Source organism: Rana temporaria, chromosome 9 (genome assembly GCF_905171775.1).
Source record: "Rana temporaria chromosome 9, aRanTem1.1, whole genome shotgun sequence".
In the NCBI taxonomy this organism is placed as follows: Eukaryota; Metazoa; Chordata; class Amphibia; order Anura; family Ranidae; genus Rana; species Rana temporaria.
This window is the reverse complement of record NC_053497.1, coordinates 130,107,297-130,127,912: the sequence shown is the minus strand read 5'-3', so window position 1 is coordinate 130,127,912 and position 20,616 is coordinate 130,107,297. Positions and strand designations below refer to the sequence as shown.

The 20,616-nt window shown below is 45.8% G+C and overlaps 1 protein-coding gene across 2 annotated transcripts in view; it reads left to right on the top strand.

Annotated features, from left to right (window-relative positions):
* Positions 1 to 3,796: 3,796 nt before the first annotated feature.
* LOC120914061 (ectonucleoside triphosphate diphosphohydrolase 8-like) overlaps positions 3,797 to 20,616 on the top strand; it is a 73,515-nt gene continuing 56,695 nt past the window's right edge. Inside the window, exons 1-2 of one of the 2 annotated variants that reach the window (XM_040324504.1) lie at positions 3,797 to 3,902; positions 17,300 to 17,432. In XM_040324504.1, coding sequence (XP_040180438.1) covers positions 17,304 to 17,432 — 129 coding nt within the window. In that variant the 5' untranslated portion in view covers positions 3,797 to 3,902; positions 17,300 to 17,303. The remainder of the gene's footprint in view (positions 3,903 to 17,299; positions 17,433 to 20,616) is intronic. The other variant, XM_040324505.1, reaches the window with a different exon arrangement.

Genomic DNA, 20,616 nt, shown 5'->3' with positions numbered 1-20,616 from the left:
TAGAGTACTTTCTAACCCAAATTAGAATGCACTATTACAGGAAAAATATGGAGGATGCCATTGCTGATCATATTTCTAAAAATGCTACTTGCCTGGCTGCCTGGTTTCATTATATCTGAGTCAGGTGACACAGAGTACTCTGAATCTAAAGTATCAGCATGTTAACTGGCAATTGGCATTCTTCATAAAGAGAGGTTGACAATGTTGACAATGCCCTGCCATAGTATAGCAGCAAGATCCTGTTCTGTGATTGGAAGAAATACAGTCAGGGGGACGAGGCCGGTTACTGGGACTTGGTTATTCTGTGGAGGCACAGGGCCTGCCTCGATAGGTACTTATACTGCTCCCCACTCTCCGTACTGCCTCGTCGCTCTCCACACTGGCTCCCCGAGTCCCGCTTGTCCACACCGTCTCCCGCTTGTCCTCTCCGTCTCTTCCCTTCTGGACAGTCCCTCCCATTACAGGCCTTGCTTCTCCTCCCAGCCATACAGGATGTGGGTCCTGAGACCCAATTGGCCAATCGGGTTTTAGGATTGGCCGGGAGCAGAATCAGGAAGACAATAGCAAATATTAATTTGCTATTGTCACAAAACTGGGTGGGCTTAGGGTGCAGTGCTCTGCGCCCCGAGCCCACCGTTTTTTGAAGCCAATTAGAGCCTCAGGCTCTAATCATGTGCTTCGAAAAAAAAAACATTGAAATCCATACGTCCGGTGTCTTGCATGTAGATTAAGGGCCAGACACATGGATTAGGGGAGCCCTAATTGAGGGGCCACCACTGGTCTAACCATTGGAGGACAGGCAGGCAGTGCTCCCAGCACAAAATCAGAATTTGGCACACCCAGGGGAGGCTGGTGTGGGTTGTGTCAGAACACTGATATTAAATGATCAAAGAGATAAAAACTTCTATGAAATCCAAATGACAGTCCTTAAAGCTGAGTTCCAGGCTTTTTTGTTTATTAAAAGTCAGCAGCTACAAAAAGTTTAGCTGCTGACTTTTAATTAACCACTTAAGCCCCGGACCATATTGCTGGTCAAAGACCAGAGCACTTTTTGCGATTCGGCACTGCGTCGCTTTAACTGACAATTGTGCGGTCGTGCGAAGTGGCTCCCAAGCAAAATTGGTATCCTTTTTTCCCCACAACTAGAGCTTTCTTTTGGTGGTATTTGATCACCTCTGCGGTTTTTAGTTTTTGCGCTATAAACAAAAATAGAGCGACAATTTAAAAAAAATATGAATATTTTTTACTTTTTACCATAAAAAATATCCCCGAAAAATTTATAAAAAAATGTTTTTTTTCCTCAATTTAGGCCGATACGTATTCTTCTACATATTTTTCGTAAAAAAAATCGCAATAAGCGTTTATTGATTGGTTTGCGCAAAAGTTATAGCGTTTACAAAATAGGGGATAGTTTTATAGCATTTTTATTAATTTTATTTTTTTACTAGTAATGGCGGCAATCAGCGATTTTTTTCAGTACTGCGACATTATGGCGGACACTTCGGACACTTTTGACACATTTTTGGGACCATTGGCATTTTTATAGCGATCAGTGCTATAAAAATGCATTGATTACTATAAAAATGCCACGGGCAGGGAAGGGGTTAAGGGGTTAACACTAGGGGGCAGGGAAGGGGTTAAGTATGTTCCCTGGGTGTGTTCTAACTGTAGGGGGGGTGGACTCACTAGGGGAAATGACTGATCGCTGTTAATACATTGTATGAACAGACAATCAGGCATTTCTCCCCTGACAGGACCGGGAGCTGTGTGTTACACACACAGCTCCCGGTTCTCGCTCTGTAACGAGCGATCGTGGGTGCCCGGCGGTGATCGCGACCGCCGGGCATGCGCGCGGGAGTCAGGAACAGCAGCGCTTTTCGAAAGAAACGGTTAAAACCACCTGTGTTGCGGCACTTTCATTTTAATGAGCAGGGGCGGTATAGGAGCGCTTTTACACCGCACCAAAGATGCTGCTTGCAGGACTTTTTTTTCCTGTCCCGCAAGCGCACAGCTACATTGTGAAAGCACAAGCAGGCTTTCAGACTGGGGAAGTATGAGAGGCAGTTTTCAGGCACTTTACAGGTGCGGCCTCTTACACACGACCGAGGAACCCTGTCATAAATGAAACATTATTTTCCTCGACGAGTTCCTTGTCAGGCTTGTGGAGAAACTTGACAAGCTTTCTTTGCGTACACACTGTCAAGACCAAATCTTCTCCTTCTCAAACGCGGTGACACATACAACGGCAGGGGAAGTTCGATTCCACTGGCACAACCCTTGGGGCTGCTTTTGCTAATCTCATGTTACTGCGTGTTAAGTAAAAGTTTGGTAAGAGAGGATTTGCACTTTTCAGACTGTTATAGCGTGACAAATGTGCTATCTCCATTACAAACGCTACTTTTACCGAAGGTGCGCTCCCGTCTCATACTTTATTCTGAACATGCGCGGGTTTCTAAGCATACACATGATCTTGTTTCTCGTCGTAAACCAGCCCGACGAGGAACACGACGAGGAAATTGAGACTCCTGTCGAGGAAAAAGAGAACTTCTTCTCTTTTTTTCTCGTCGAGTTCCTCGACAGTTTTCTCGATGAAAAACGTACACACGACCGTTTTCCTCAGCAAAAAAGCTCTGCCACCAAGTTTCTTGATGGATTCTGTCGAGGAAAACGGTCATGTGTACGAGGCCTGCTATTTTTAGTGCTAAAACGTCTGAAAACTGCCTTAGTGTTAAAGGGGTCTTAAAATCAAGGGGTGCTTGGCTAAGTGGCTGCCGGCTTGTGAAGAGCTAGAGAGAACTCTGGAGAAGATACAAGGACAAAAGAGCAGCACCGTCTAAGTGCAGCAGTTATTAACCAAATGGTTAACAGATGCAATGGTTAATAACTGCTGCACTGAGATGGTGCCGCTCTTTAGTCCTTCTATGTGCTCCTAGCATAGCCAGAAATCTGACCATGCCGGGATGGATGTGTTCCTATTCCTAGCGTGGTCAGTTTAAGATCACCAGGAATTTCCCACAAAGAAAGCAATGCAAAGAAAACAAGAAACATTTTAACAGTACATGGTAACAGACACATATCGGAAATATGAAATGTTGGGGTAACAAAACTTGAAAGGGGTTGTAAACCCTTACAGACAACAGCGCAGGCGCACTGAGCGTGCCGTTAATGAATGGACTCAGGCCGTCACCGCCGGCGGGAGTGACGTCATCGCGGCTCCGGCCAGTCACAGCGCCGGAGCCGGGATACATGGAAGAGAGATGGCGGCGACGGAGGAGGGGAACGAGGAGCGCTGCGGGGGCTTCGATCTCAGGTAAGTAATTCATACTAGCTCATTATGCTTTTGTCTTGCAGGGTGTATTTTTTTTGTTTTCTTCAGAGGGTTAACTTTCTCTTTAACCTTGCCATAGTGTCTTTAGCAATACAGTGGCAGAAAATACAGTAGATAAGTGCCAACTGTTCTGTGACTTGTAGCTGCCATATCCAACTACCAAATGTAGTAAGTGACAGCAATGCATGTAGATGGATCAATGGGTAGGATAGGTGTTTGCTACACTGGAGTATGCCATATGTCATCTCATACAGTTTATTTAGTTTTACTCCAGGCTACATTTACATGAACATCCTACAAAAATAGCTGTAAGCACAGTGGAATCTGGGGCTGAGATTAAAGATGTCTGATTGTGTACAGAGTTGTGTTTGGTTCTGTGTTTAGATAGCTGAATGCCAATGACCAGGTTTGGCATACTTCCACCCTCAGGTGATTGGACACCTGTAGAGGAGGAGGGGCTGTGAACTCTTCATTGTGCACACAGTGACATCGCACACAATGCACCTTGACCTGCGAGGAAGAGAGATTGGCAGAGGAAACCTCTCTGGGCTGTGGCTGACACTAACCAGGACGGGTAAGATCATTTGCCAGTCGCTGTGATGTCTTACAAACAGGCTGATTAAAAGGATCAGTCCACAAATATGTGATATCTCACTTTAAGGTGGCTGTCTGCAGGCCTAATCACCCACTAATGTTTAACATCTTATAGGGTCTGCATTAGGGAGAGCTGTGCATAGGAATGTGCAAGTCCACCCAGCGGTTGTGGCCCTTACAGATGGGTATAGCTTTCCCCGTTAGCTTTTTTTTATTTTACATTACTGAGAATACGGCTGGTGGACGGAGACCGTAGTAAAACTGGAATATCTAAGGACCTTTTTAACCAAGGGTTCCACGGCTTAAATAACCTTTAGTGTTTATTTATTTCAACAAATTCCTTTCTATAACTGGACGATCAGGTTTAGTGGACTGAACAGTAACTAGGGTATTTATTTATTTATTTATTTTAGATTAGCAACCTGCAGAAATGTACAGCAAATATTTTTTTTCATTAATTAGTGATGTCAGAGATTAGCCACATGCAGAAATGTACAGCAAATAATTATTTTCATTAATTAGTGATGTCAGAGCAGTAACGATAAGTATTGATTGCTCAATCTGTTTTATCGCTTTGATAATGGTCAGACTGTCCTTAAGCCCAGGTTCACACTGGGTGCGATTTCATTCGATTTGAGATGCGATTTCACATGTGAAATCGCATCTCAAATGCCTCCAATTGTCGGCAATGGCGCCGTCCTAATCGGTGCGACGCCGCATCTGCGGCGCTGCACCGATTTCAAAAAGTAGTTCTTGTACTACTTTTTGCGATTTCGGGCCGCGATTTACATAGACATCTGTGCAGAAACCTGCACAGATGTCTCTTAAATCGCGGCCGAAATCGGGACTGCCGGCGGGAGTGAAATCGTGCGAGTTCAGCTGAACTCGCACGGCTTCACTCCCGCAGCCCAGTGTGAACCAGGGCTAAAGCAACAAAATGTATTTGGTTATAATTTATATATAAACATTTGAGATGAACAGTAGGGCATCTTCACACCAGCCGCTGCATTGCAAAGCAGCGGCTGGTGTGCGATGGGGCAGAGATCAGCGTAGTGATAAAGAGGAGACCTTTTACCTTGTACATACACGTGGTATTAACCTAGCCGCAACTCCTATTTTCTAATAATTTTTCAGGTTCTATGGAAGTTAAAATGTAAGTAGTATAAAGGTTTAGGTAGGTGCTGATTGTGAAGCGTGTACGTATGTGGATTTTTTTATTTAAAAAAAAAAACCTGTTATACGTTATATACGTACCTGCTAATTGTTTTGCACAAAGCAGCCCCAATTCTTCGCTTCTAGGGTCCCCCACCGGTGCTCTGGGCTCCACCTCACTGGTGAGTGCCCCCATAGCAAGCCACTTGCTATGGGGGCACTCATGCGTGCTCACTTCTAAACCTTGCTCGGTGTGGACATAAGACAGAATAGCGTTTGGCCCCGCCCCCTACTCATCACTGGCTCTGACATTGGCTCTCGCTGCTGTATCTGAGAAATCGAGGAGCGACAGAGCCTCGGATCACCCACACATCACTGGATTGAGATTGGGCTCGGATATGAGGGGCTGCAAGGAGAAGCTGCATGCAGACAATTTTTTACCTTACTGCATAAACGTGGTGCTGCAGTGAAAAGTGGGCGTAGTTTAAATTATGCTTACATATTGGGCATGGCTTAAAGGGGGTGTGGCTAGATAGTCTGAGATGATTTGCATAGCGCAGAATGTGTTAGTGTTAAATAGGAAAGTGTACAGCGTTGGGTAGTATGTGTAGGAGAGGGGTGTGGAGTGTATGGCAGTGGGTAGTATGTACAGGAGAGGAGTACGGCGTGTATGGCAATGGGTAGCATGTGCAGGCGAGGAGTATGGGGTAAACGGTAGGGTGACCACATTTCCAAACTACCATTCCGGGACACAATCCCTTCCCAAAAATCAGCTTGTGCTGTAACAAATCACAGCACAGTGATTGGACACAAGAGGCGGGATTTATGATTTCTCCAATCACAAGCAGGGGGTGGGATTGTGCTCCTCCAGGCATTCTCAGCCAGAACAAGTACTGTCAGTGAGTAAAGCGGTGATGTGGCAGCATTTTTTGGAGGCATCAGACGGCAGTGGGTAGTATGTGCAGGAGTATGGGGTGTACAGCTGTGGGTTGTATGTGCAGGTGAGGGGGTGTGGTGTGTACAGCAGTGGATAGCATGTGCTGGGGAGGAGTGCGGAGTGTATGGAGGTTTGGAGGTGAGTAGTATGTGCAGGAGAGGAGCGTGGAGTGCACAGCAGTGGGTAGTATGTGCAGGGTGGTATCAGTAGGGAAGTTGTTTTATTAAATTTTTTATTATTTTTTACAATGTGTGTCATCGTCACCGTCCACTGCCCTACTGGTCTAACCCCCCCCAAAACATTGTGAAAAAATAAATAAAAATATTGTAAAAAAAAATGAAATAAAACAAATCTGACACTGCATTGTTCTACTGACACCACCCACTATCATATTAACACCATCCACTGGCCCCCAAAAAGCATTGTAAAAAAAAAAAGATACAAAAAAATAATAATTGTAAAAAAAATAATAATTGTAAAAAAAAAAATATGTTTTTTATTATTTTATTTTTTACAATTTTTGGCAGGGGACGGTGTCAGTAGGGTAGTTAGTGTCAGTAGAGCAGTGGAGGGTGTCAGTAGTTTTTATTTTTATTTATATCATATACAATTGTTGTGTGTGTGATTTTTTTTTTTACAATTACATTTTTTTTATATTTATTGCAAAAAAAAATTATTAGCCCTGTTGGGGGGGGGGGGGCTTTTTTGGTGAGATATCAGGGGTCTAAACAGACAGAGAAAATAACTGAGGACACAGATTCCCCAGTTCCTTTTTCTGTAGCCTCAGGTGCACTGAAGATGAATGAACAGGAGACAGAGGCTCCTGTTCATTCATAAACTGAAGCATCATAAACACAGTTTACGTTGTTTCAGTTATGAATGGACATAGGGGTTGATTTACTAAAGGCAAATAGACTGCACTTTGTACAGGGCAGTTGCACTCTGCAAGAGCAGTTGCTCCAGTTCTTAGTAAATGAGTAGAAGCTCTGCTGACTTCCATCATCCAATCCATTTATTTTCCTTGCATGTGATTGGGTATTATTGAAGCTTCATATTATTTACTAAGGCCTGGAGCAACTGCAAAGTGCACAATCTAGTTCCCTTTAGTAAATCAACCCCACGGTCTGGTAATCCAAACGGAGTTGATGAGTATTGAATGTGGACATCAGTGAATAGAGTATCAATGTGTGTGTGGGGGGGGGTAAATTCTTCCATGGAGTCAAAATCTCAAAAGATCAGATTATCACCAAGGTTAGGAATCTGCATTGTATCATAAGAAATGTTTCTTGTTCAGGTTTAGTGATCTATAGGTAGATTCACAAAGAGTAAGGCCGGCTTATCTACAGATAAGCCGACCTAACTCTGAATCTAAGCCGGCCTATGTTTAAGTGTATTCTCAAACAGAGATACACTTAAACATACCTAAGATAGGCTGGCTTGCGCCATTCTATCTTAGGCTGCAATGTTTCTTTTGCCCGCTAGATGGTGCTGCCATTGCGGCCGGCCTAGATTATGTAAATGAGGGGCTACGCCGATTCCCGACGATTTACGAGCGTACGCCGGGCCTACACCGTCGAGTTACGTCGTTTCCGTACACGATAGGCCGCCTAAAGTTATTCCACCTATGAGGTGGAATAACAATGTTAAGTATGGCCGCCGTTCCCGCCGCGAGGTTCGAATTTTTTACATCGTTTGCGCAAGTCGTCCGCGAATCGGGATTTACGTTGTTTACGTACGCGTTGAAATCAATAGGCCCGTACGGCCTACTTAGCCGCAATGCGCACTGGGAAATGTAGTCGCCCGGCGCATGCGCAGTGTAAAAAACGTCAAAAAACGTGAGGTCAAGCCTCATTTCAATAATACACGCCCCCCTCCCAGTCATTTGAATTAGGCGCGCTTACGCCCGCTCGTTTTAGGCTACGCCGCCTAAAATTTGAGGGTAAGTGGTTTGAGAATCACTTTTAACCTAAATAATTTAAGGCGGTGTAGCCTAAAGAGAGTAGGCTAGGCCGTCCTAATTTTAGGCGCCCGTACGTGAATCTACCCCCTAGTGTATAAATGATAGCCATGGTTGCCATACATTTAGTAACTGGCCGTATTTATCATTAAGGCTAAGTTTGCAGCAGACTTTGCGTGCCTCTCTCTTGAAAGGAATCCTCAGTGGATCGCTTTTCAGCCATGTGTGACAGTAAAGAGGGAGCCTACATATTGTCATATCACTGTACTGTAACTGCATACATTACACGTAGTTGTAAACCTCTGAGTGAGAAAATAATTCTAAGACCATCATTTATGGTTACTGTATCTCTAAACTGGTAACCCGTAAAGGCTTTTAAAGTGATACATATGGATACTTTTTGGTACCAGTGTGTCACCATTTCACAGGTGTGCGCTATTTTAAGGCTTGACTTGATGGGAATCTTTTTACACGTGGCAGCCACATCTCTAGTTTACAAAATTTTTGGTTGTCCTAAAACAGGGGTGCCCAACCTTTTGAAGAGCAAGGGCAACTTAAGCGACTTGGTAACCGGTCTCGGGCCACAATGAGCGGAGTGGGTGGATGGCAGCCCACTAGGCTCTATAGAGCCCACTCTACTCTCAGCACACCAAACTCGCAGGTAATAGAAGTCTATGGCTCAGTGCAGGTAACCCACAGGTGCACTTCTCTGCACCTGCGGATCAGTTTGAAAGCAGCCCAGTAACCACTGCAGAACAGATATGCCCATATATACACTGTGATATTAGTAATAAACTTACCTTTAATAACAGTATTCTATTCTATTTTATTCCATCCCAGAGCAGGAGGTCGCGGGCCACATCAGAGGGCTCCGCGTGCCACATGTGGCTCCCAGGCCACTGGTTGGGCACCCCTGTCCTAAAATAACCTAACTGTATTTTCTTATGCCAAATTTGCATTTGATAAACATGTGCTCTAATATAATGTGACATAGACAAGAAATTGCAACTACCACCATTTAATTTTCCAGGGTCTCTGCTTTTAAAAATGTTTGGAGGGGGGGGGGGGGGATTTAACCTAATCTTCAGACCTAAAATGTGCATTTTTTCATGTGTGGAAAAATGTCTCTGTTATCAAAGTGGTTACGTTTGTTTTTACTATTCCATGTTCATGTGTTCAAGTTAACACAAATATTTCTGTGAAAAATGTCATGCACATCTGTGCGTAATTCACTATGTCAATAAAGGCAAGACTTTTTTTATTATTTTTCTATTGTACAATTACAAGTTGATTTCGTAATAGCCCCAGTAAACACTGAAAAAGCTTTGTTGCTCATTACCTCCCTGGCGGTATGATTATGTCAGATTTTTTAATGCCAAAGCGGTACATTTTTTTGCATAGAAATTTGGCGTTTTATATTGTAGGCCTGTAATTTTTAGGAATAACTCACTTAAAGCGGAGGTTCACCCTTAAAATTTAACTTCATAACAATCAAGTCTGCTACCTTAATACATGCCTCTATCGTTGTCTTTTGTTTTCCTATGTGAAAACTTACCTGTCTTCAGCCTCACTTCCGGGTCTTCTTCCCTGCGGGGAGTGGGCGTGTCGCTCCTTTTCCCCGACGAGGCGTAATTGGAAGCTGTGCGCAAGGTCTCCTGGGAGTGACGTTACAACACTCACAGGAGACCAGCTCGAGTGTCACATGACAGGGGAAGCGGAGCGGACGGACGTAGGAGCGGCAAGCAGGTGAGTTGTACCTAGCTAGCTCTGTTACCAGGCATTGGAGATTTTAAAAAAAATAGCTAAACCCACGGAACCCCCGCTTTAAATCTGTCCAAACAAGAGTCTAGTAGACATCCCGGGTATGATAAAGTTTGAAACAAGAAATCATAAATTATAATATAATAAATAACTATAAATAATTATAAAAAATAATAATATAGTACTAAAAATGATTCAATAATGTAATCAAATCAAAAACACAGAAATTTGCTCAGTCGCAGAATCGTTGCTTTCATTACTTTCAGTGTCTGATGAAAAATTTCCCCACGAATCACTATCACTTGATTTGTGAAGAGATTTTAATTCACTATCGCTGTTTTCTAGCACGTCTAAAACTGCTTTTGACGTAAAGGGTCACTTTTTGGATAAATGGACATGCTCAGGTTTTCAGGCAGAACACTAGGGACAAAAGGGAGGTGAAATTATTTGATACAGTAATGTAATCTACAGATTACTTTGTGCAGCAAGGTCCCATGCCTCCTTTGGTCTAATGAGAACCTCCAGGGCCAGAGATAGCTGACATTCTTCTGTATATGGTGGGTTGTAAGGCATTGGGGGGTGCAAAGTAGTTCAAGTTATTGGGCGCCAGACAATTCTTGAATGCAAAAGAGTTTATTTCTCTTAACAAACTTTTTTGATGGAGAGAGGGTTAGGGCCAGGACACCCTTAGGTAGTTGCATGACTGATGTATAACAGATGGAACTATTCCCCTCTTTAATCCAACCCCAACTATTCCTCTTAACCTTAATTATTGAGACCACACCAATGTTGGAGTTATAAAAAGGCCGTAGCAGCCTTATTTTATTAAAAAAATATATATAATCAAATTAACATAAACATCCAAACATCTGTTAATCAACCTATAAATCTATCTAGCGTTGGTCTTTGCAGGAACTATGGGCCAGATTCACAGAAGAGATACGACGGCGTATCTCCTGATACGCCGTCGTATCTCTGTGATCCGCCCGTCCTAACTATGCGGCTGATTCATAGAATCAGTTACGCATAGATAGCCCTAAGATCCGACAGGTGTAATTGACTTACACCGTCGGATCTTAGGATGCAATTCTAGGCCGGCCGCTAGGTGGCGATTCCATTGCGGTCGGCGTAGAATATGCAAATGACTAGTTACGGCAATGCACGAAGATCCGCGCGTTCGTCGCAATCTCGTACGTCATCGCTAGTCGTTTTTTTCCGTCGCAAAGTTACGCCTGCTTTAACATGGCTTATCTTTAGATCAGCCATGTTAAAGTATGGCCGTCGTTCCTGCGTCGAATTTCGATTTATTTATTTTTTGCGTAAGACGTCCGGGAATACGAAACGCCGTAACGCACGTTGCCGTTCAAAAAAAACGTTGGGGCGCTGTAATTTCGCGCAAAGCACGTCGGGAAATTTTAACACGGAGCATGCGCAGAACGTTAGGTGCGGGAACGCGCCTAATTTAAACGGTGCCCGCCCCATTTGAATTAGGCGGGCTTGCGCCCAGCGCTTTTATGTTACACCGCCGCAAGTTTACAGGTAAGAGCTTTGTTAATCAGGCACTTACGCTGTAAACCTGCGACGGTGTAACGTAAATGGGATACGTTACGCCGCCGCGGAGTAACGTAAATGTCTCTGAATCTGGCCCTATAAACCCATATGTGGGAAAACCATATTGCACTGCGGTACCTTCCAAGTGTATCAATAGGCCTCCAGCCGACAAGCTGGCTCAGAGACAACCACTGACCGCAGTGCCCCCATTACCACTTCCCAGCTAACCTCCGTTAGCTGGAAACCATTATCAGGACTCATACCAACAATTAGTTCCCAAAACTCTTCCTTCTGCAATATCTTCCTTCCCCTGCAAAGACCAACACCCGCCACAGCACCCAAGGGAAACCACCCTACCCTTGGGCGCCCCTCAACACCCGAAGCGCTCTCTGAATGCCGTCTTGCAATCCCAAAACCCACAGATCTATACCCACCTCATTCAAATAAACCCCATCATTCCTCAGGTACCTCCACGTCTCACGCTCCAATTTCATGTGTGGAATAGCCAAACCCCCGTTCCTAACCATGAACCTACTCACATCACTATTAATCTTCTTCCTGACCCTGTTAACACCCTCGACCGACCTGGCCATCCTCCATGTCGTATGCGCCACCATGTCCGACCAAACGATAACCATGCCGGAAAATTCTACCATCAGCCGCCCCACATCAAATTTGTTGTCTCGCGTGATGTCTATCATTGATCTGACCCCCAGATCATTACCGCCCACGTGCAGCACTAAAACGTCAGGCGGCCTATCCCTTTACGCATAATGTTGCACTTCAGGGAACATCCTACCCCATAACATCCCAGGAACGCCCAGCCACCTAACACAGGCCTCCTGTCTCGAAAAACCTAACTGCCTGCCTTCAGGTCTAACATCACCTCTCCGAGCCCCCCAGCAAACATATAAATGGCCCAGCATTCAAACCAGTCCCGCCACCGAACCTGGAAATAGAAGAGGACAAACAGCATGCCATGACCACAAACACAAAATTCAACAACCCATCAACTGCAGCCCCTACTCTACCCACCCCAATACATCACAAACCCACCACCAAGTGAGGCCGAACGTACAACTGAAACCTCCTGGATTCCCACCGTCCAATGCGTTTCACCGCCTCCATATCCAGCCCACTTCTGGCCGCCTCCGTCGCCGCCCCAATCCAAAATGAGTGAGATGAAAAATCCTTCTCATCCATCCCTAATACCTGCAAGCATTTTCTAAAAACAGCAATAAATTGAAAACCGCAATAAAGGAGATCAGTCCAGATGCACCAAAAAGGATCCGGCTATCTGCGGGCGGATACCCAAAAACCCCCTTACTGCCCCCACCAGGCACAAAGGAGAGCCCGGCACCGAGAACACTTGTACTGACCTCCCTCTCCCTGCTTGATCTGTCTTAGACCTACGCAAAAATAAAGACAAACCTTCTTCTCCACATACCACCTCCTGACTCCAAAGTCCACCCTGAACTTTCTTCGAAGGACTGATCAACTCCCCTATCCTGAAAGCCCCAAAAAATGCCACTTTAAACAAAGCAACTTCATAAACCGACGAACACACACCCCCCAGCTGTGCCACAATACCGCCCATTATGTCGAATGTTACCGGCCTCCTGGTATCCCTCCGGACCACCTTCCAAACTTTGCGTAATCCCATCATCCCAGCAACCTCCCTTTTCAAATCCACCAACTTGTCTTCCGGCAATCTGCATTCCATCGCCTCTGAGTCCAGGACAATGCCCAGAAACATGATGACCGTACAGGGTCCCTCAGTCTTCTCAGGTGCCAATGGAATGCCAAACCGTTCTGCAATGTGTTCCAACGTAGCCAGGAGCACCCCACAGATTCTGGAGGAAGCTGGACCAATGCAAAGGAAATCATCTGGGTAATGAATTACAGAATTCACACCTGATACATCCCGCACCACCCATTCCACAAATGAGCTGAAAAGCTCAAATAAAGCACAGGAGATCAAGCAACCCATCGACAAGCATTGGTCGATGTAGAATTTATCATTCCAACAACATCCCATCAACTGGAAACTCTCTGGATGTACTGGAAGTAGCCGAAATGCCGATTCCACATCCGCCTTCGCCATCAATGCACCTTTACCATAACGCCTAACCCACCCCAACGCAGCATCGAAGGATGTATAAGTCACTGAGCATGCCTCCTGATCTATCGCATTATTCACCGAGCCCCCCTTCGGAAAAGACAGGTGGTGGATGAGCCTAAAGTTGTTGGGTTCTTTTTTAGGCACAACCCCCAGTGGCGAAACAACCAAATCGGAAAATGGCGCGGATCGGAAAGGCCCACCCATGCGACCTAGTGCAACTTCCTTCTTCAGTTTCTCCGAAGGTCAGATGTCTCCTTTCAGGGGTAGGAAATTAGCATGTCAATTATGATTAGTAAAGGAATGTGTTTGTGTGAAAAGTCTATTGATGATACTATGTGATAGGAATAGCAGGTGAGAGTCTGACTTCTCAGCTGTAGTAATTAGGTCATGTTAAATCGGTGCCAAAACGTCTGACATAGAAATGTGTATTATGCAGGTGAATCACTTAGTATCGGAGTCCGGACGTCTGGGGAATAATTAACTCAACTGAATGTCATTGTCTAAGAGATGGTGTATTGAAGTGATGTGTGGGTGGAGAGTTTCATTGTCCCTTTAACATGCCTGTAACTGAATAAAAAGCTGAGAGATACCATTAAAGTTTGTTCATACATTTTGAAACCAGTACCAGAGCTGTGTGAGTCTCGGTTATTCTGGGGAATGGAATGGATCGTGTCTGCTAGATTGTGGAGTGTCAGATAAGCTGTCGTGGTTGATGGAATGGGAATATGGTAAACGGTGGTGACCGTTACAGTATACTTCACATTTTGCAGAATCAGCCAGCCTGATGATGTCTTGCCTGCCAGGCGATTCCCCCGCCACCACTGCCTTAGCAGACCCCTGCGGAACCCCGGATGCCAGGGACTCAACAATGGGCACTGTGACCGGGGCCGGCACGGCCTTGGCCGGTGCCCCGCCACCTCCTGCACTGGCCTCCCCCGCTACCCCTGTTGGCGGGACCCAGGCAGACGCCCGGCCAGCCGGCGCTCTTTCTGCATTTTAAAACCTCTGCACCAACTCCTTAATCCCCACCAAAGAATCCAACATCCCGTAGTTCCCCCAGCTGTTTCCTCCACCGTCGCCGTATCCGCCACAACCCCAGCCTGGCACCCCTGACCTGCGCTGCCAGACAAACCCCCAACAGATAAATGTGAAATTGTCTTACTGGGCTGCACAGGCGCTGACCCATCAGCTGACCGTCTGTTCTCCATCGCCGACACCCATCTGGGCAGGGGATCCGCCTCCTCCCCTGACACCGACAGCTCTCCAACCGACCTCGGTCCAGTTTCTTCCTCCTCCTCTTCCGACAAAAGCCCGCCCGGCGTAACAGCCATGACAGCCGCAGGACCCGCTGCCATCTGTCCCCTCCTCCGTGCCGCGTAGCCGCCTGTTGACTTCTGGACAGCCTTGCCAGGACCAGTTTGTGGGGCCTCAGTCCTGCAGGCCTCCGCTCTAACAGATGCTCCCTCTGACCGTCTGTCCACGTTCCTCATCCTGTCCCCAGCCGAGTAGTTGGAAGGCCTGGGGACACCTGCTGTCTCTCTCCCTGAATTAGGCTTTGGATCCTCTGTTCTCGGCCTGCGGGGCGGGGCTTGCGCTACCTCATTCCCGCCACCTGCTAGGCGGCGTGAGGCTCCTACCCCCCTGCACGTTCACCCGATGGCCTTTTACCATTCCAGGCGGTCCGCACTGGACTCCCCCCGGCACGAACTGCGTAACGCTTCACCGGGGGGCTCTCCTGAGGCCCAGAAACGGTGCCCCCAGACTGCCGCAGTGCAGCCGTAAAACGGTCCTGGGAGAACCGCTCCAGCGGCCTCGATCTCGGGGACCTACCTCCCATCCGCCCCTCCGCAATAACCTCCGCCGCTGGCTCCTGTAGAACCAGACCCAAAGTGTCCTGCAAACAGTCTGGCCCCCTCACTGCCACCCGCTCCCTGAACTGGGCCAGAAGCTCTTCCACAGAGGCCATGGCACCTATCCTCCAACTTAACTTTTCCCCAGGCTGTGCTTGACTCACTATGGGAGGGGCCACCTTTTATCTGCTTCCCAACCCCTCCCACTTTGCTCAACACACACAACCTCCTACCTCAAAATCTCTTCCCCTGTTAACCCTGTCATGTCAGCCCTACGCTGATGCCATTTCATTCTATTGCTCCGGGCTTTTCTAGATCAATTGGCAGATTCCGAGACTTTAATAGGAGGACAGCCATGCAGGGAAAGGCATCCAGCAAGATGCCACATCTGCATGTGCAGGAATGCTGTCTCCTATGGCAACAGTCTTTAACAGTTCCTAACACAAAGCATAACGTTTCCTCTTCACTTCCACTACAATCACTCCTTGTAGTTCTTCAGCCCACTGAGCTCCCGGTTTCTTACTAGACCCTCTGATTCACTGCCACTAAATCCCTTGAGCTCCTCCAATCTTCACAGTAGTATTTTCCTCAAGCATCACCCCCGCTTCTCTGCTGGGTCCCTAGCTTGGCACTCAAGATACCTCTTAAGCTTCACTGGCCTGCTCGGTCTCTGGCTTGATACCCAAGACTGCTCTGCAAGCACCACCTCCGCTGGCTGGGTTCCAATGACAGCTAATCACGTGATGTAAACAAAAGCTCGGTAATCGTTTTTTTTTTCTCCTCACACTGACAGCGGCTTTTGTGTAAGGCACATCGGTCCCCAGTGGAAGAGGCACATCCGCCTCATCAGTGCCCACCAGTACCACCTGCCAGTGACCACCAGTGCATACCGGTGCCACCTATCAATGTCTACAAGTGCCACCTATCAATGCCCACCAGTGGTGCCAATCAGTGCCTTATCAGTGCCACCTAGCAGTGCTGCCTATCAGTTTTACCTACCAGTGCTGATCAGTGCCCATCTTTGCCACCAATCACTGTCACCTATCAGTGCCACCTATTAGTGCCAATTCTCAGTGCTCACCAGTGTCACCTATCAATGCTCTTCAGTGCCTCCCATCAGTGCCCACTAATGCCACCTATCGGTACCCATTTTTGCAAAATGTTATAACAAAATTATTTCAATTTTTTTTTCAAACAATAAAAACTGCAGAGGTGATCAAATACCACCAAAACAAAGCTCTATTTGTGGAGGAGAAATGATAAAAAATGTAATTTGAGTACAGTGTTGTATAACCGCGCAATTAACATTCAAAAATGAGAGCGCTGAAAATTGGTCTGGGCAGGAGGGGGGTTTAAGTGTCCAGTAAGCAAGTGGTTAAAGCGGAGGTTCCACCATTTTTTTTTTAAGCCAGCAGTTACAAATACTGCAGCTGCTGACTTTTAAAACATGGACACTTACCTGTTCAGCGCGCGCGCCATGTCGGCAGTCAAGGCCAAAAATCGCTCGTCCCTTGGCTGCACCTGCCGCCATCCTTGGTGAGGGAATCGGGAAGTGAATCGTTGTGGCTTCACTGCCCGGTTCCCTACTGTCCATGCACGAGTAGCGCGGCGCACCGTCACTGGTCCCCGCTCTCTCCTGGGAACAGTGTGTTTCCCAGAAGACAGCGGGGGTTGCGGGTAGGGGTGTGATTGCCGCAGGAGTGTATTCCCAGAAGTGAGTGCAAATACCTGTCTTAGACAGGTATCTGAACCCCCTCCCCCCTAAAAGGTGCCAAATGTGACACCGAAAGGGGGGGTTGGTTCCGAATAGAGGAAGTTCCATTTTTGGGTGGAACTCCACTTTAAGTTCCACTTTTAACTGGAACATAAGCAAGTCTTAAAAGTGCTTCAAGAACTGTGAGTTTAATATCACTTTAAAATGTTAGCATTTTGAGGTGCCAGCAATTTAACTTTGGGCAAAGGCATTATTTTCCATTTGCTCAGCTTGTAACCTCAATAATTTTTCCTCATTGGTGTGTGCCTCTAATGCTTGTCTATCCTCTCCCAGGTCAATGCAGTGTAGAAATCGTAAGGGTCTGGCAGTAGCATGTCTAATTGTTATCTCTACCGTCTCTGGTTTAATCGCACTTATACTCAGCCTGGTGGACATCCGAAACGTGTATCAGCCGTCACCTGACAAGGTAAGAGAACCTACTAAGCAAGAGAGTTGCAGCAGAAATATAGGGAGGGCATAATGTGTAAAATGCATCAGAGAAGGTGATATAAGTAGATATAAATCCAGTAGAGTAAGGAATTGTGACACAACGTCTGCCACTGTGTAGAGGTGCAGATGGCAATTGGAGAAAGAGGCTCTTTCAAAAAATGAAACCGCATGTTTTTTTTTTAAAGCAAGTTCTTTGTAAATCCCGCGATAATTTGCGACAGGCCTTCCGCAATGTCTCCTGGGAACAATGACAAAAGCTCCCAGGAGACATTGCGGAATCGAGGAAGTGACGGAATACCCGCACACTACCTGATGAATCCATATACAGGAAGCGGCCAGTAACATAAAGGATTGCTAAGGTTTGCCTGCCCCTGACAGTGACTCAAGCTGGGCATCGCCGCTTAGTGAAGGATTGGCTCGGGCGGCTTGGCTGCTCTCGGCTACTCTAGTCCTGCAAAGTGAACTGCATTCCTGCTGTGAAAAAGTGCAGGGACTCTGTTCCCACACGTTCCCGCAGGACCGTTTTCGGTAAACAGTAGAATGATGTGCTTTACCAAAAAGCTCTATTTTGGTCTCATCTGTTCACAAGATGTTTTCCCAGAAGGATTTTGGCTTACTCAAGTACATTTTGGCAAACTGTAGTCTTGCTTTTTTATGTCTCTGTGTCAGCAGTGGGGTCCTCCTGGGTCTCCTGCCATAGCATTTCATTTCATTCAAATGTCGACAGATAGTTCGTGCTGACACTGATGCTCCCTGAGCCTGCAGGACAGCTTGAATTTCTTTGGCACTTGTTCGGGGTGGCTTATCCACATCCAGACTATCCTGCGTTGCAGCCTTTCATCAAATTTTCTCTTCTGTCCACGCCCAGAGAGATTAGCTACAGTGCCATGGGTTGCAAACTTCTTGATAATGTTGCGCACTGTGGACAAAGGCAAATCTAGATCTCTGGAGATGGACTTGTAACCTTGAGATTGTTAATATTTTTCCACAATTTGACCTCAGACAGTTCTCTTCTCCTCTTTCTGTTGTCCATGATTAGTGTGGCACACAGAGACACACAATGCAAAGACTAAGAGCCCTTTCACACTGGAAATGCCTATAGCGGAGCGTTAAAATAGCGGTAAAACACTGCTATTTTACCGTGATTTTACAGAGTTTTTACCACGATTTTAACGCGTTTTTACAGCGTTTTCAATTCATTTCAATGAAGGGGGCGTTTTTGGAGCGTTTTATGAGCGTTTTAATAGCGCTATTTTTACCGTAAAAATGCGGCAAAAACGCACCAGTGTGAAAAGGCTCTAAGTGAACTTCTCTCCTTTTTATCTGCTTTCAGGTGTGATTTTTATATTGCCCACACCTGTAACTTGCCCCAGGTGAGTTTAAAGGAGCATCACATGCTTGAAACAATATTATTTATCCACAATTTTGAAAGGGTGTCAAGATTTTTGACCAGACCATTTTTGGAGTTTTGTGTGACATTATGTCCAATTTGCTTTTTTCCTCCCTTTTTTTGTTTTGTTCCAATACACACAAAGGGAATAAACATGTATATAGCAAAACATGTGTTATTGCAATACTTTTCTGTGAGAAATACTTGATTTTCTGGAAAAATTTCTGGGGTATCAACCATTTCAGCCGGGACTGTACATTCTTAACTGAGAAGGCGTAGTGGTAAATCTCTCTAAAGTTCCCAGCCTATATAGAAAAGCCCTAACGTAGTAATGCAACCCTGTGGGATAAAGAGTGAAGAATACCGGGGTTGGAAGAGAACGGACAATTTAACCCAATAATGGAATGAGATCTACCAAACAGGTTCAGATACATATGAGCAGCAAGAAAACTACAATGGAGGGGTTTCCAAGCTAAATGTGTACATACAAAAGGGGAGAGCAACAGAATGGTGAAGGGATGGAAAAAAATAAAGGGAAGCACATACAACGGAAAAATACAAGGACTTGGAAAGCCAGAGGAACCAGAAAAACAGATTCTTTCACCGAGGGCTTCGCAACAGTCCTAGAAAAATCAGCCATGTTTCGAGATTTTCTGTAGATAGGCATCTGTGAAAACAAAGTGTTGCCATGGTCTCCAGGTGTCACAAAGGCACTCCTCCTGATTGTGGAGGGTACTCTAAGGTCCTCCATGTCCATATGTTCGTTAATTTTAGAGGACCAAAGAGACCTTGAGAGTGGGCAGTGGGCACACCGACCTCCAGGACAAGGGAAAGCAGCACGCCTTGGTCGTATTTAAAATCTGGATGGTAAGAGGAGTCTTGTATGTTTTTTTTTTTAGATTATAATTCTTTTTTTATTTTAAAACAAATCAGTACAACACATATATATAAAAAAATAAATAAATACATAACAGAACATTATTACAAAACAACAGTCACAGTCCATCTTATTATTATAAATCCCCTTTAACCTTGTTGTCAAAATCAAACATATATCTCCTTCTTACGTATCTCTCCCCTTCCCAAACATCCCTGAGAGAGAAAGAAGAAGAAAGGGAAAAAAAAAAAACAACAACCCACCCTACTTCCCTCTCCTCCGACCTTTCTCCATATTTCTGTGGTTTCTCATTAAATCTCACATATACCCAATCCAAGTTCCCGGGCTCCTTCTATACCATTCAGCCTTATCCCCCTTAACCTTCCCCCCTGTGGTCCATATAGGACTTCCAGGGAGTCCAAGTTCTTAAATATTTTTCCCTTTTATATTGTGTTGTCAGGACTAACTCTTCTAATTTGCTTATTTCCCTAACTTTACATGTCCACATCTCCGCTGTTGTATGTTTTTAATTGGCCATTGTGTAAGGTGCAGCAGGCATGCCGCAGGGTTGTCCGCTAGGTCAATATTAGCCAGGTGTGTGAAGGTACTAGCCGCCTGCCAAAATCTTCCAATGGTTTTAATAAAATGAAGAAAGCTACTTACACCAGACAGATAAAAGCGTGTAGACAATGAAAACCTCTACCGGACCGCAAAGGACCCCGTCGCTTATATGCAGCTCCGCCTGCACAATTTTGGAGCCACTCTGTGTAAAGCAGCAGGGGCGCTCTCTTCCGTCCCACTGCTGCTTCACAAGGCTCCCCCACTTGTGTTTGTTTTCCAATGAGTTACGAAAAGGCAATCATTTACCCCCTCATGGCAACATGGCCTTCCTTC